Genomic DNA, 13,535 nt, shown 5'->3' with positions numbered 1-13,535 from the left:
TTTTCTAAATGTGTTTGTGGGCCATTGCTGACTTGTTTCACAAGTGCATGCAATAGCCAATAGGATAAACGGTACAGTAAAAACCATTGGAATGAAGCTAGATGTGATTGAGGGTAACAATTCTACCGCCAGATACTCAGAAATCAAAGATGTCTATTTTCACTACTCCAACTATTCGAGCATACTTCAAAAACTACTCTTTTCAACACAACAGGATTTACAGTTTCTTTTGAAGAGAAGTATAAACCAGATGGAGATATCCTAATGGCCTCTTAACTCCTGAATATAATGGCCTAATTGCTGAGCACCAACGAACAAGGCATCGGCTGCCAGAATAACTCCAAACTACATATATGACATGACATGAGATGAGATCAGCAGTCATGAGGAATATGGTTTACAAAAGCTACAAAGATTTTGATTCACAAAACTTACCAGACGCGCAGTATATACTAAACGGTATCCCCAACCTTCTTTGGCAGCTTGAGCTCTTTGCTGGTCTGTCCAACTGCAAGCAAAAGAGAATACATGAATACAATGCCAATCCTGCATATGATGTACAAGATAGCTAGGCCATTGACTTACAGTCACTTCAAACAAATACAAGGCCTATCCATTGTACTCCTCATTGTCTTTCAAACCATTACTTTTCAAGGTATAAGAAAGTCTGAGTAGCAAAAAGAGAGACTTACCCAAGGAACTCTGAAAAACCTCCAATCCCAGCAAGCTTCAAGGGTTGAACACCTTCTGTGACTAGATCCTGCTATCAAACAATGAATGAATTAGTAGTTATCGATGTTGTAGACTTTCTAATTCTAAAATGAAACTGAATATTCCAAAAGCACAAAACACAAAGTTGAAAACAATTGTATAACCTCGTCTTGAGCGGATTCCAAACCGCCTTGTACCCAGAAAAGATTCTCATACCCTGCATTACGAAGCAGCTCGCAAGCAGCTAAGGATCTGAAAACACAAAGTTTTCGAGTCAAGTGTAAATATGAGGATCATCCAACAATATGAACCCTGTGATTCACAGTTATACTATCAACATACTAACTCTGAATAATGTAATATATAGGCAGAGAACCTAGCCAGCCAATTATTCATGATCACATAAAAGTAACCACATAATTAAAACATGGTTAGTTACTCTATTCTACTTAGTAAGGAGCAGTGAGTCCCTTAGCATTCAAGAAGCCTGTTTCTTGTATTAAGTACCTCAATCCTTTTTGGCAAGCAACAATCAGCTCTGCTTCTTTTGGGAATTTCTCCTCAACCTTTGATAAAAAGAGCCTACAAACGAAAAAAACAAAAACAAGAAGCAAATAAGAATGTGAAAAGGCATACAAGAAGGTCCTCTTAATCTCACAGACATACCTATTAAAAGATAATGTAGGTGCACCACTCCACCATCCCCCTGTAGAAGCAGAAACATGGTGAAATCTCCGCAAAAAGTTAATAAAATGGGATTATACAAGTTATAGTCTCTATCCTAGGTGAAATTAGAGGATAACATACATTGCAAAGATGAACATAAACAACGAGTTGATCCAATATCCCTATATTCAATAGGTCAAAAATGGTGAAGAAGTGTACCCATAGCAAAACTGGTGACTTTTTTGGAAAGAGTTCCAGCGTCAAGGTTGTCATCATTGTCGAAGATAGGAACCCAGGTAGAGCCTTTAACCCATGCCTTTTGAGAAAAATAGAGAACGGAAAAAACGATGAAGAACAATTACCTCAGTGAAACACTATAATCCAAGGGTATATTCTCTGACAGTGGGCAAGGAGCTAGAACTAACTTAAGAACACGACATGCTAGGGTGAGATACATGAATCAAATTCTATGCAAATAAAATGAAAACTCAAAGGTGAAGGTGGACAATATATCATCTATGGATAGCAAGGAGTCTAATAATCCAAAATTAATCTATGAATGTACCTTGTTGCGCTCGCTAGAGGGGCGGACATCAAGAAGAGGTTTGTTTGAAAGAGAAATAGCATAGCCTGCTTCTCTTGGTGTAAGAAGCTTCACTTTTCCTTCCCTTAACTAAAATCAAAACAACAAAATTTGATTGAACCATCTATAATCTATCTAGAAGTGCATAAGGGGTGATTCAGATTATTACCAAACCATCCCAACGCTTTTTAGCAGCAGCCATGTCTCTCATTTGCTTAAGATCAATATCTTCATCAACAGCTTGCATCCTAACAACACCTACTCTCTAAAACAAAGCAACAACATATATGTTCTTTTTTACTTCCTCATTACAGAAAACGATATAAATCCATAAAAAGCGAAATGGAGAAATCAACTTACAAGGCGGCGAACAGTGGAAAGGGATGGACTGCATCCTCTGGGAAAATTATTAAGTTGAGAGGTCATCCTCGAGCTCTGGTTTTTGTAAAGATTAGAACGAGAAGCTAATAGAGGATTTAGAACGGGAAGAGATAAAGACTCCATTAGGTTCCAGCAGTGAGTAGTGACTGAGAAGATAATCTTCTTCTTCGCGTTTGCGCATCAACAGAGAAGCCGAAAGAAGAAAAGATTATTGGACCGAGTGATCTGTTTTGGCTTTTACTGAACCAGTTAACCCGACTCGGTTCGTGACCGCCTCATTTGGTTAGAAAAATTTCGATTGGAGGTCCATAAACCGGCTCCACATCAGAATTGTGATTGGATTTAAAAGTTCAGCCCAAGAGCCCATAAAGATCCACATCCACAGTCATCGCTTATGAAATTAAAATCAGGTTCATTTTGATATTACATGAATATTTTGTTCCTTTTAAATAATTATCTTTCAAAATTTAAAATTGGTACAAAATCTGTTCTCAATTGTTGTTTTATTTTTAGCTTTCTAAGCTACCTTCAATAGTCTTTCCACCCAGAAAAACATACTAAATTTTACATATTATTTAGATTTAGTTACGGAGATAAATATTGTTTGATATAAATGATCCAAATCAAAAAACCATTTTCTTATATATATATATATATATATATATATATCACTTTTTAGGCATTGTATTTTAGCTCTTTTCCATAAATGGAATATGCAATGGAGTTTTCCACTAATTACATTATAGAATTGACAAGCAACATATCAGGATATGTAAAAAAGGTTGTAACTAGGTCTTTAAATTGTTATGAACTTGCTTTCTCTTAGAGAATTAACTGGTTTTTAGTCAATGTATTATGGCAGTTGAAGCGTGATCTGACTCGCTACAATAACTGTAAAGGAAGGCTAAGGTTGTGTCGGCTAGGTGTTGGTGATTTGGTTGGTAATATCCTACCTATTGATAGGTATATGACTGCACATGAAGATACAGTTAAAAGAGAGTATTATATGTATATATATATATATATTATATTTTGTAATTTCAAAAAAAGTAACTTGATATTTAAATAGAATTCAAAAAATTAAATCTGAAAATGAATAAAAACTAATAAATTAAAATATATATATATAAGTTTTCTTAGCATCAAATAAATATATATATATATATATATATATATGTTAGTTAAAAGCTTTCAAATTATTTAACTGATACAAATTAAGAGAAAATAACATCAGTTTCGTATAATCCATATAAAACAAATAAATAGCTATATTAGTTTTAACAATTGATGTGAAATTATATAATTAACATCACTTTTTTATTAATGTAAATTTGTATCGATTTTTTAAGTAATGTTAATATAAATTATAAATTATATCGATTGTGTAAGTGATGTAAAACTATATTTTGTATCATTAATTTTAAAATGATGCAAATTAATAGAAATTTATATCAATTATACTGAATTGATGTAAATCAGATTATTGATAGCATCAGTTAGTTGAATCGATGTTAAAAATTATTATTTGTATCAATCATAAAAAATAATTCAAATTTAAATCATTTATTTATTTGACACAAATTAACTGATGCAACCTGCTCTTTTTTGTAGTGACATTATCTTTTACAGAACCAATGAGGAACAGGTATGTTTGTTCCTAGTCAGCACATCAATAAACACTTATTCAAGTGAAGTGAATAATGTAATGACAAGTGTAACTCTTCACAAGGTGGATATCATGACAGTATGAAATTCTTGAGCATATATTTTCTGACGCAGCGGAAAGGAATTAGATAGGCGTGTTATAAGACATATGAGAATGTTAAGTAAGCTAAATCTAAAGAACATGCATAGAGAAGATTATGTATCCGATATCACCATTGAGCCCTTTTGCGACTGAAATGTTCATCCATTTACTTAGCATATCATGTCATCAGTGCAGGGAATATATCAAGTCTGTCAGAGACTATGTTCCACGAAATTGATGAAGAAATACAAGAACAAGAAAAGAAAAAAAACCAACGTTGATTTTTTGCTGATCAATCAATTGAACTGTCTAGTATGCGATCCTGCATGCAGAGAGGTCTGATGTACTCTGCACACCTATTCTACTATCCTGAAGTATTATATATGATGTGTACTTAATTTAAAGCCTGGAAGGCAAGGCACCATTATCGGTCACTGGAATAGATGTAAAATCACCATAATCAAACAGGCCATAGTAGATAATGATTATTAAGCTTACTTTTATCATTCACACACAAACGTCATAGACAGTGGGTTTACTTAAACAACATCCAGAAGAAAAACCTAGAGGGCCACACACAAGTCATAAGAAAGAAACAAAAGGGTAAAAGGTTGCAGTGTATCACGATCTGAAAACACCAAAGAGCAGAGCTGACTCCTCCGTCAGTCATCTTATTAGGCAAAAGGAACATCCAATATTTTCACCACTGGTCAAACCTTAGCAGTAACAACTAGCTTCCGTCTTCCCACTTCACTTCCGTTAAATTCCAAGGCCTTGTCATTTGCGTCATCTCCGACGATAATAACAGAAGCAGGTATTGATTGACTATTGTTGGTTGGTTTACAACTTCCAAGCTTCTATTTGCAGGAGATTACGCTCAAGTTTGAACAAGAAGTCAAGAACGACCAGAGAAAAAAAAAACAGTCAAAAGTGTAGTGTTGGAAACGGTCAGAAAGTTACCGAATTGGTTAAATCTATTTTCCTGTTGTATCTGAACTTGACATACAAAACTACAATACAAAAACACACACCCCAATAAATTGAACGACACACTCAAATACAATCTTGACATCAAACCCCATTTTCATTCTGTTGCTCGACTTCTGTCCAACCAATCCACGCTCTTACGTGCTCTCTCCATCGGCTGAGACTTATCTCTGTATATGTCCACGCTTCTCCTCGACCTCTCCATTTCCTCAAATGGAACCTTCAGCTTCTCCGGTTTCTCTATGTGGCTCAACTTGTATCCCTGAAACCTTAGTCTGTCTACGCTTTTCCTCGGTTTTTCTCGTCCGTCCTTACTCTTCCTTGGCGCATCTACACTATGCCGAGGAGGTTGTTCACACCCTTCCATGCTTCTTCTTGAGAAAGAACTGTTTCTTTTCGATGTGGATTTCTCCACAGCGCACACAAACTTCTTGAGATGGCCAATGTATTCTGGAAAGAGTTCAAGATCACAATGGTTTCCACCTTTGAGCCATAGCGGTTCATATTTCTCTCTGCAAAGTTCCCAAAGCTGCTTCCCATGTGAGAAGTCAACCACATCATCCGCTGTTCCCTGCAAACAGAAAAGATTTCAACATAATTAAAACTGAGAAAGAATGGATCTTGCACGACAAACTGCTCAGCCTAGAACTCGGTTAACTCAAATATACCAATGAATAAACTTCGATCTCGGAAACTTACATGAATGACGAGGACAGGACACTTCACCAGCATAATCTTATGTTTTGACATATGCATTACAAAAATATATGTGTTGAAATTATAAAATCAAACATTTAAAAAATTACTAATATTCTTAAATAGTTTTTTTTAAATGATACATATTAATATTTGAAATTTGATTATTCTAAAATAAATTTTATCGTTAGACATTCAGTTTAATAATCTCATTTAACTATTTATATCATCGTAAAACCATAATTCACTTCTTCATGGATTAGAGTTAAAATTTAATAACAAAAATAATATGAGCATCATATAAGATAATATGTTTATTGGTTAGTATTTTAAATTTAACAATAAAAATAATCAGTCAAAGATCAGTTAACATCCACAAAAATTTTGGAAATCTAAAAATATCTTAAATATTATTCTTCTATATGTCATAATTTCATAAGTAATACTTTTGTCAATTTTCATCAATTAACCAAAAATTCATTAATACAAACTCATTTTTTCTATTTTTTTCTTCAGGTTTCTCATATTACTACATGCATTAAAATCTTTAAAATAAAACATGTAAGACTATACTAATACACATCATGTATTGAATTTTTTTTTTTTAAGTTTATTATTCTTTCAATATTTTGTGTACTTGTTTACAATAAAAAATTATATTACATTGATAAATACAATTAGTTAAATAACTTATGTTATTCATTATTTATTGATTAATATACATTATTGATATATTAAGTTTTTGCTTACACATGTCAAATTTTATTAAGAACAAACATATAATATAATTAGCATACAATGAAAATATATTAATTTTGTTAGTTTTCCTTTTTGATTAGATAAATAAATGTTTTATATTAATTAAGTTTTTGCTTACACATGTCAAATTTTATTGAGAACATACATATAATATAATTAGCATACAATGGAAAATATATTAATTTTGTTAGTTTTTCTTTTTGATTTAGAAAGATAAATGTTTTAAAATAAAAACATATAAAATTCTGTAAATATAATTAGCTCTGTCCTATTACGTTTATACGAAAAAAAAAAAAATTGATACGTGTCAACATCTAATTAATATATTTGACACGTGTCACGATCTTGTTAATGAATAACTTTGACATCAAGCTTTATATAATAAGATATTAGGAAATGTCTCACTAACCATTTGTAATTAAAGTATACTAACCATTTATTAAAGTATTAGGAAATAAATCTATACCAACCATTTATTAAAGTATTAGGAAATGCCTCACTTGTTGTGTGGATTTGTAATTAATATAAAAAAATATGTAATATTTTGCAATTATTCATTTATATACTTTAATAAATGGTTAGTATCTTATTGACTGAATTGATTATTTAATATTTTATATTAGATGAATATATTGTTCCTTTTAAATAATTATCTTTCAAATTTTAAAAGTGGTACAAAATTTGTTCTCAATTGTTGTTTTATTTTTAGCTTTCTAAGCTACCTCAATAGTCTTTTCACCCAGAAAAACATAATAAATTTTACATATTATTTAGATTCAGTTACGGAGATAAATTTTGTTCGAGATAATTGATCCAAATCAGAAGACCATTTTTTGATATATCACTTTTTACGCATTGTATTTTAGCTCTTTTCCATAAATAGAATATGCAATGGAGTTTTTCAATAATTATATTATAGAATTGACAAGCAACATATTAGTAGTGAAAGTGGAGCGATAGATAACTGGCTAAGTGCCAAACCATTCTTGATTAACCAGTTCTAGAGTCCGTTTGTCCTCTCACTCATAAACGTGGCGAGTCAAATGGACCTGGTAACTATTTTCCATCCTTAATTTGGTCATTCTTTGTAACGTGACTCATACATGTTTCTCCGGTGGCTGTGGCAATGTCATGTTTTGTTTCTTTTAGAAACATTTGAGGAGTAAGTGATAGATATAATAGTCAATTTACATGTATCAGTTTGTTATTATCTTAGTGTATAATAATCGGTTTTTTTTTGTACCAGGCGATCTTTATGCCAACCGAACAAGAACAATATTTGTCCTATAATACATTCTATGTCATGCTGCTGTGTGGTTTTGGTACAGAGAATGGGGTTCGACTTTTTGAACTACAAGATTTAAGTGGTGAAGGACAAGGAATAAGAGGCTACGTGAAAGTTGCAGTTACTCAGTTTGTGGAAATGAGTGGTCTTTACTGTTCACCTAGTGTTGGGGGTGGATTGACTCGATAGGTATTGATTGACTATTGTTGGTTGGTTTCCAACTTCCAAGCTTATATTTGCAGGATATTACAGTTCAAGTTTGAACAAGAAGTCAAGAACAACCAGAGAAAAAAAACAGTCAAAAGTGTAGTGTTGGAAACGGTCAGAAAGTTACCGAATTGGTTAAATCTATTTTCCTGTTGTATCTGAACTTGACATACAAAACTACAATACAAAAACACACACCCCAATAAATTGAACGACACACTCAAATACAATCTTGACATCAAACCCCATTTTCATTCTGTTGCTCGACTTCTGTCCAACCAATCCACGCTCTTACGTGCTCTCTCCATCGGCTGAGACTTATCTCTGTATATGTCCACGCTTCTCCTCGACCTCTCCATTTCCTCAAATGGAACCTTCAGCTTCTCCGGTTTCTCTATGTGGCTCAACTTGTATCCCTGAAACCTTAGTCTGTCTACGCTTTTCCTCGGTTTTTCTCGTCCGTCCTTACTCTTCCTTGGCGCATCTACACTATGCCGAGGAGGTTGTTCACACCCTTCCATGCTTCTTCTTGAGAAAGAACTGTTTCTTTTCGATGTGGATTTCTCCACAGCGCAGACAAACTTCTTGAGATGACCAATGTATTCTGGAAAGAGTTCAAGATCACAATGGTTTCCACCTTTGAGCCATAGCGGTTCATATTTCTCTTGGCAAAGTTCCCAAAGCTGCTTTCCATGTGAGAAGTCAACCACATCATCCGCTGTTCCCTGCAAACAGAAAAGCTTTCAACATAATTAAAACTAATACTGACAAAGAATGGATCTTGCACGACAAACTGTTCAGCCTATAACTTAAATTTTCAATAAATAATCTTTGATCTTGGAAACTTACATGAATGACGAGGACAGGACACCTCACCAGCGTAATTTTGTCAATGTTCTGAAGAAGACCAAACAAAAACGAAGTCAAGGAGGAAGAATGTTTAGAAGCAACATTATGTATAGAAATCAAAAGGGTATTGTATATTACCTTGTATATGTCAAACCAATAAGTTCGCTTAACAGGATACATAACTCTAAGCCCAGAAAGAATTGGACTATGAAGAATGGAAGCTCTAAGTCGAGGCAAACGTGCAGCTAGATCGACAGTTGGACCACTACCAACAGATTGACCATAGAGGATAATGTTCTCCTGCTTTGCCCCATAATTCTCTTCAAGACATTTGTAAGCAGCCTCAATATCAGCATAAGTATTTTGTTCGGTGGGCTGCAACAAAACAGGATAATTATGTAGAGATGGACCAAACAGTTGAATCACAGAACTAAAGAAAGCTTTGAGATCTGTAGTAACTCACCTTCCCTGATGATTGGCCATACCCTGAATAGTCATACCTGCAAACAACCACAGCATATTCAAATGATTTTTCCCATGTTATAAGATGGAAGTTGTAAACTTATGAGGTAAATCCTACTATATATTCAGGTTCATTGGTAGAAACAGATCTTGAATTTCTAGAAATGGAAAAACTTATCCCATGACTACTTACTTGATGTCAACAATCAAAACTCAAACATCTCAACCTCAAAAACTACTTTTTGTCTCTAGGAGTAGTAGAGATCCCGATTTAGAACAAACCCTAGTGACAAAAATCTCCCATAAACAAAAACAAAAACTATACTCTTCTAGTAAAATCCTAGATTTTTTATGAGTGCTGCAACCTAAACTTTTAGTAGATTGCAATAAGTTATGCCAATTTTGGATCTTGAAGCTTTGAATCAACTACTTTGCACAAACCCAGAAAGCAGAGCAGAGCTAAGCTAAATATAGAAAGAAAAAAAAATCTGATCTGGGCAAAAAAAGATAGAAACAGAGAAAGAAGGGAACTACTAACCCCATAAGATTGACGCGGAGGTGAATACTAAGCTCGATGAAGAGCTCATACATCTGACCGATGTCGGCAGCATTACCATGAGAATAGAGAAGAGTAGTGACGGCCATAGGGTACCTGATGTACATGGCCACGATCTCGGTGCCTCGGCGCGTGGGCAGCCGCAAAATATCGACATTTTCTCGATGTGGAAAAGGGTTCATGAGAAGAAGCTCCGTTGTTTCATCTCTGATAAGCTTGTACGACGGCGGATTCGGTGGAAAAAAAGCTAACTTGGCGGCCATTGAAGAAGTCACACCTCCCATCTTACTCTAAAAACAGAGTCCACCACCACTCTCCAAACTCTGTCTCTATGTGTTGTATATGCGAATCGTTGTGGTATAGTAGTGTGTAAGTCGTTCAGAGAAGAAGACGAAGATGTTGATGATGATTGCGAGGAAACATTCTTTTCTTTTTCCTTTTGTCTTTCTTTTAGAGAGAGAGAGACTCTGGAGTCTGCGTCTGGGCTATGAGACCGATTTGATTTGTTGAAGCTAAATAATTTGTTGTCAACAAATTAAAAAAAACCTTAATGTTTTTGTTTTTGTAGTACAAAAAATTGCAAATTGTTAAATGGTATTTAAATTGTTATTGTCCATAACGAAAATGGGGATCCTGTCTCTTTCTCTCTGTATTTGCGTCTAAAAGTATAAAAACAAAAAACCATTATTTGGGGATTTCCAAAAACTAAAAATTTGACCTGTCTTCTTTTTGTTTTCTTTTGTTTTGGAAAATTGTTTATACATAAGAGACTTTTACAAAAGGAGTATTTCTTTTAACAATGAAGTTAACTTGGGTTTATTCATGCATTTTTGATTAATTTGGTGTGATTTTTTTGAAATCTTAATATATTGGGTATTTCATTGAGCTATTAAGGTGAGTAAGAGAATGTATGTTTACCTAATCAATTTTGTTTAGGTATGTAATCGATTTTTATATTTTAATCATTTGTATTGAAGAGTTATTATCTTATTGGCCTCTTATACTACACATGATAAATCATGAGAGCATGTGTGATTCACATGGGATAACATCATCAAGTCCATTACAAAGTTAAAAGATTCTAAATATTCCCAACTTTGTGTAGGCTACATTTGTTGTCTATAGTATGATTTCAGATTCAATGAAAGAAAATGTCTAATTTTTGGGGTACTAACTATTAAAATTTTAAGATACAACAAATGAATTTACAGGTTGTAGAGTTTGAAGGTACACGTGGATGGTTGGTTGCCTTAGAATTGTATTTACTGGCTGGATCATGGGATGGGGGACCAATACAGTACAATTAACCCCCTCCTCCATCTTTTTTTGCAGTCAACTTTTATTTTTATATCCCTATGTATACAAAAATATAAACTTAAGTATTCTATAATCTAATAATTCGTATATTAATAAGATAATAAGAAAGTTTAGGCCAGCGTTCTCGGCGTACCTTGACGACATCAAGACTGATAGGGAGTAATTCTCTTCTTTCTCTTTATCTCTAATTTCTAGAAATGCTAATGTAAGGGCGGATTCTTTGGCACGCCAAGCGCGTACATCTCCGCACCAAGTTTTATTTGTAAACAATTTCCCAACCAATTGGTTCGTTTGAGCTGATCTTTTGTTGTCAAAAAATAAAAAAAAAAAAATAAAAAAAAAAATAAAAAAATATGAGAGTTTAGGTAGCTCTAATGATAATTTTTAAAAGTGACAATATTTTTTGTTTGTCCAATGAGTGAAATAGGTTACAAACATGTTTTCGACGGTTTTATATCTCTATTATTTTGTCTAAAATAAATTGTGGATGTTCGAATGATAGTGACAATAATAATAATGTTGTATTCTAGTAATATAAAACGTTGACGATGGCTCCAAAAATAATTAATAGAGGAGGATAAGTATGTAGAGGTAAGCAAAGAGACAAGTGTGGAAACTAATGGAATAGCTGGTCGAGAAGCTAAAGGCAAAGGTTGGGATAACTATAAGAGAGTTCCAAGACAAGATCTGGCCTTGAAAATGAATCTTCAATGTCGCTCTATTCTCATACACTTTGTTTCCTCTCCTCTTTCTTTTACTATTATATTTAAATTGAGTCTATTATTTCTTGCGCTGTTAGGAGTGTTAGCCTGTTACTCATGCATATGATGAATACATATGGACCATTTCTTGTATATCCCGACAAATGTTGCATTTCCATATTCTGTTAAAGCGACTGAACAAGCACGATTGAGACTTTTTACTTCTTGATTTTTTTTTTGTCTTTTAAATGCATATTTCACTTTAATGGAATCTGCCATCATCATCAGTCGAGAATTTCATATAGATAAACGTGGGGAATATAGAGAATTATTTGTCACGCCTATAAGAGTTAGATATGAGGACTTTAGCTCGGATTAAGGTTATTTATTTATAGGTCATAACAAATCAATCACCTAGCTCAAAGGATCACTGCATTGTAGCAGTTATTCACGATAACAAAAAGACGTAAAAACAAAAAGATTGTTTCTCGCTGGTATTATAGATCCAAAAACGATCGATGCAAATAAAAAAACAATTCACGCGGTTTGTTGTCACAACTACGGATGAAGAGATTGAAGGACAGACTTTAGCTTTAAGAGTAACGGTGAAAGCAGGCTGGACTCATTATATATCTACTGGGCCATGTACAAACAAATCAATTCAAGTTGACCTTAAATCCACGAGTAAAAATATATTACTATAGGTCATAGACACAATTTTGTGTAATGGTATAGTACTGTTACATTTCCAATTTCTCTACACAACTTACGCTTTAAAAAATCATTGTGGGTCATTTGCGGCTGTATTAGCACTAAGTAAAGAACCCGGCATGGGTGAGAGGATAAGTGAGTCAGAGCATTGCATAAAATGTGTAAGCTTTTTGTCAGTTGTTCTTAGCTAACATGGGAAAGAAAAAGAAAAAGAGACACAAGTTTCTTGTATTATCTCCGGCAAACTTATTTAACTGGATTTGGGGCTAAGATTCCAGCTAGACGTAGCTGATCGATATACATAATTTTGTATAGGATTATCCATATTTTTTTTCTAGGTCAGCTCACTTGAGATTAGGCCTTTTACGCCAAATAAACATAATTTATTATTCTACAAAATCGAGTATTTCAGAGTTAGTTTTTCTATGCACCAAGATTCATCGTGAACAGACAGGCGGACTGAAAGCTATAGTCATTCGAAGGACAGTACATGATGGTTTGTATTCTGTCATCACCGACCAACCAAGAAAAAACACGCAAGTTCGGCCAATAACCTCGACTCCCTGAACCAGACATCATGAACGCTTGCCTAGGTTGAGGACTACTGAGTCCCTGGCCGACATCCCTACTTGGTAATCATAACTTTCTTTTTTATGATTCCTTTACTGAAGTCATAACTCTTTTGCTATTTAATGACGTCGATGGCCTTGATTACCCATATATAGTGCATCTTTTAGGATTCACCAAGATTCATGAATGGCTCTGAATAAACTTTGTCATATATGTCGGTGTGATTTCAATTGGGACATAATGCTTACAATTAAGACTAGTTTTCTCATGCATGATTTTGTTGGGTGTTGTTGGATCAGAAAGTGTGGCCCAATCGAGAGATTATGACAGAGGTTCCTTTTTAAGAG

The 13,535-nt window shown here is 33.9% G+C and overlaps 3 protein-coding genes across 3 annotated transcripts; all 3 read right to left on the bottom strand.

The window, feature by feature from the left end:
- Window positions 1–86: 86 nt before the first annotated feature.
- LOC104730970 (rhodanese-like domain-containing protein 11, chloroplastic) lies at window positions 87–2,622 on the bottom strand. The gene is made up of 10 exons (XM_010450220.3): window positions 2,321–2,622; window positions 2,130–2,225; window positions 1,943–2,050; window positions 1,597–1,693; window positions 1,378–1,417; window positions 1,219–1,293; window positions 876–963; window positions 693–760; window positions 436–508; window positions 87–345 (listed from the first exon to the last, which is right to left on the bottom strand). The coding sequence occupies exons 1-10, from the start codon at window positions 2,462–2,464 to the stop codon at window positions 262–264; spliced, it is 873 nt and encodes a 290-aa protein (XP_010448522.1). The 5' UTR covers window positions 2,465–2,622; the 3' UTR covers window positions 87–261.
- A 2,402-nt stretch (window positions 2,623–5,024) lies between these two features.
- LOC147930282 (uncharacterized) lies at window positions 5,025–5,807 on the bottom strand. The gene is made up of 2 exons (XM_087478529.1): window positions 5,775–5,807; window positions 5,025–5,646 (listed from the first exon to the last, which is right to left on the bottom strand). Exons 1-2 carry the CDS (start codon window positions 5,805–5,807, stop codon window positions 5,173–5,175), a joined length of 507 nt encoding a protein of 168 aa, XP_087334655.1. The 3' UTR covers window positions 5,025–5,172.
- Window positions 5,808–8,125: 2,318 nt separating this feature from the next.
- On the bottom strand, window positions 8,126–10,506 carry LOC104730969 (uncharacterized). Its single transcript, XM_010450219.3, has 5 exons — window positions 9,872–10,506; window positions 9,335–9,371; window positions 9,010–9,246; window positions 8,872–8,919; window positions 8,126–8,747 (listed from the first exon to the last, which is right to left on the bottom strand). The coding sequence occupies exons 1-5, from the start codon at window positions 10,171–10,173 to the stop codon at window positions 8,274–8,276; spliced, it is 1,098 nt and encodes a 365-aa protein (XP_010448521.1). The 5' UTR covers window positions 10,174–10,506; the 3' UTR covers window positions 8,126–8,273.
- Between the last annotated feature and the right edge of the window lie 3,029 nt (window positions 10,507–13,535).

This window comes from Camelina sativa, chromosome 12, assembly GCF_030686135.1.
Source record: "Camelina sativa cultivar CO46 ecotype springtype chromosome 12, ASM3068613v1".
NCBI lineage: Eukaryota > Viridiplantae > Streptophyta > Magnoliopsida > Brassicales > Brassicaceae > Camelina > Camelina sativa.
Note: the sequence above shows the minus strand (reverse complement) of the source record. Positions and strands in the feature narration are given on the sequence as shown.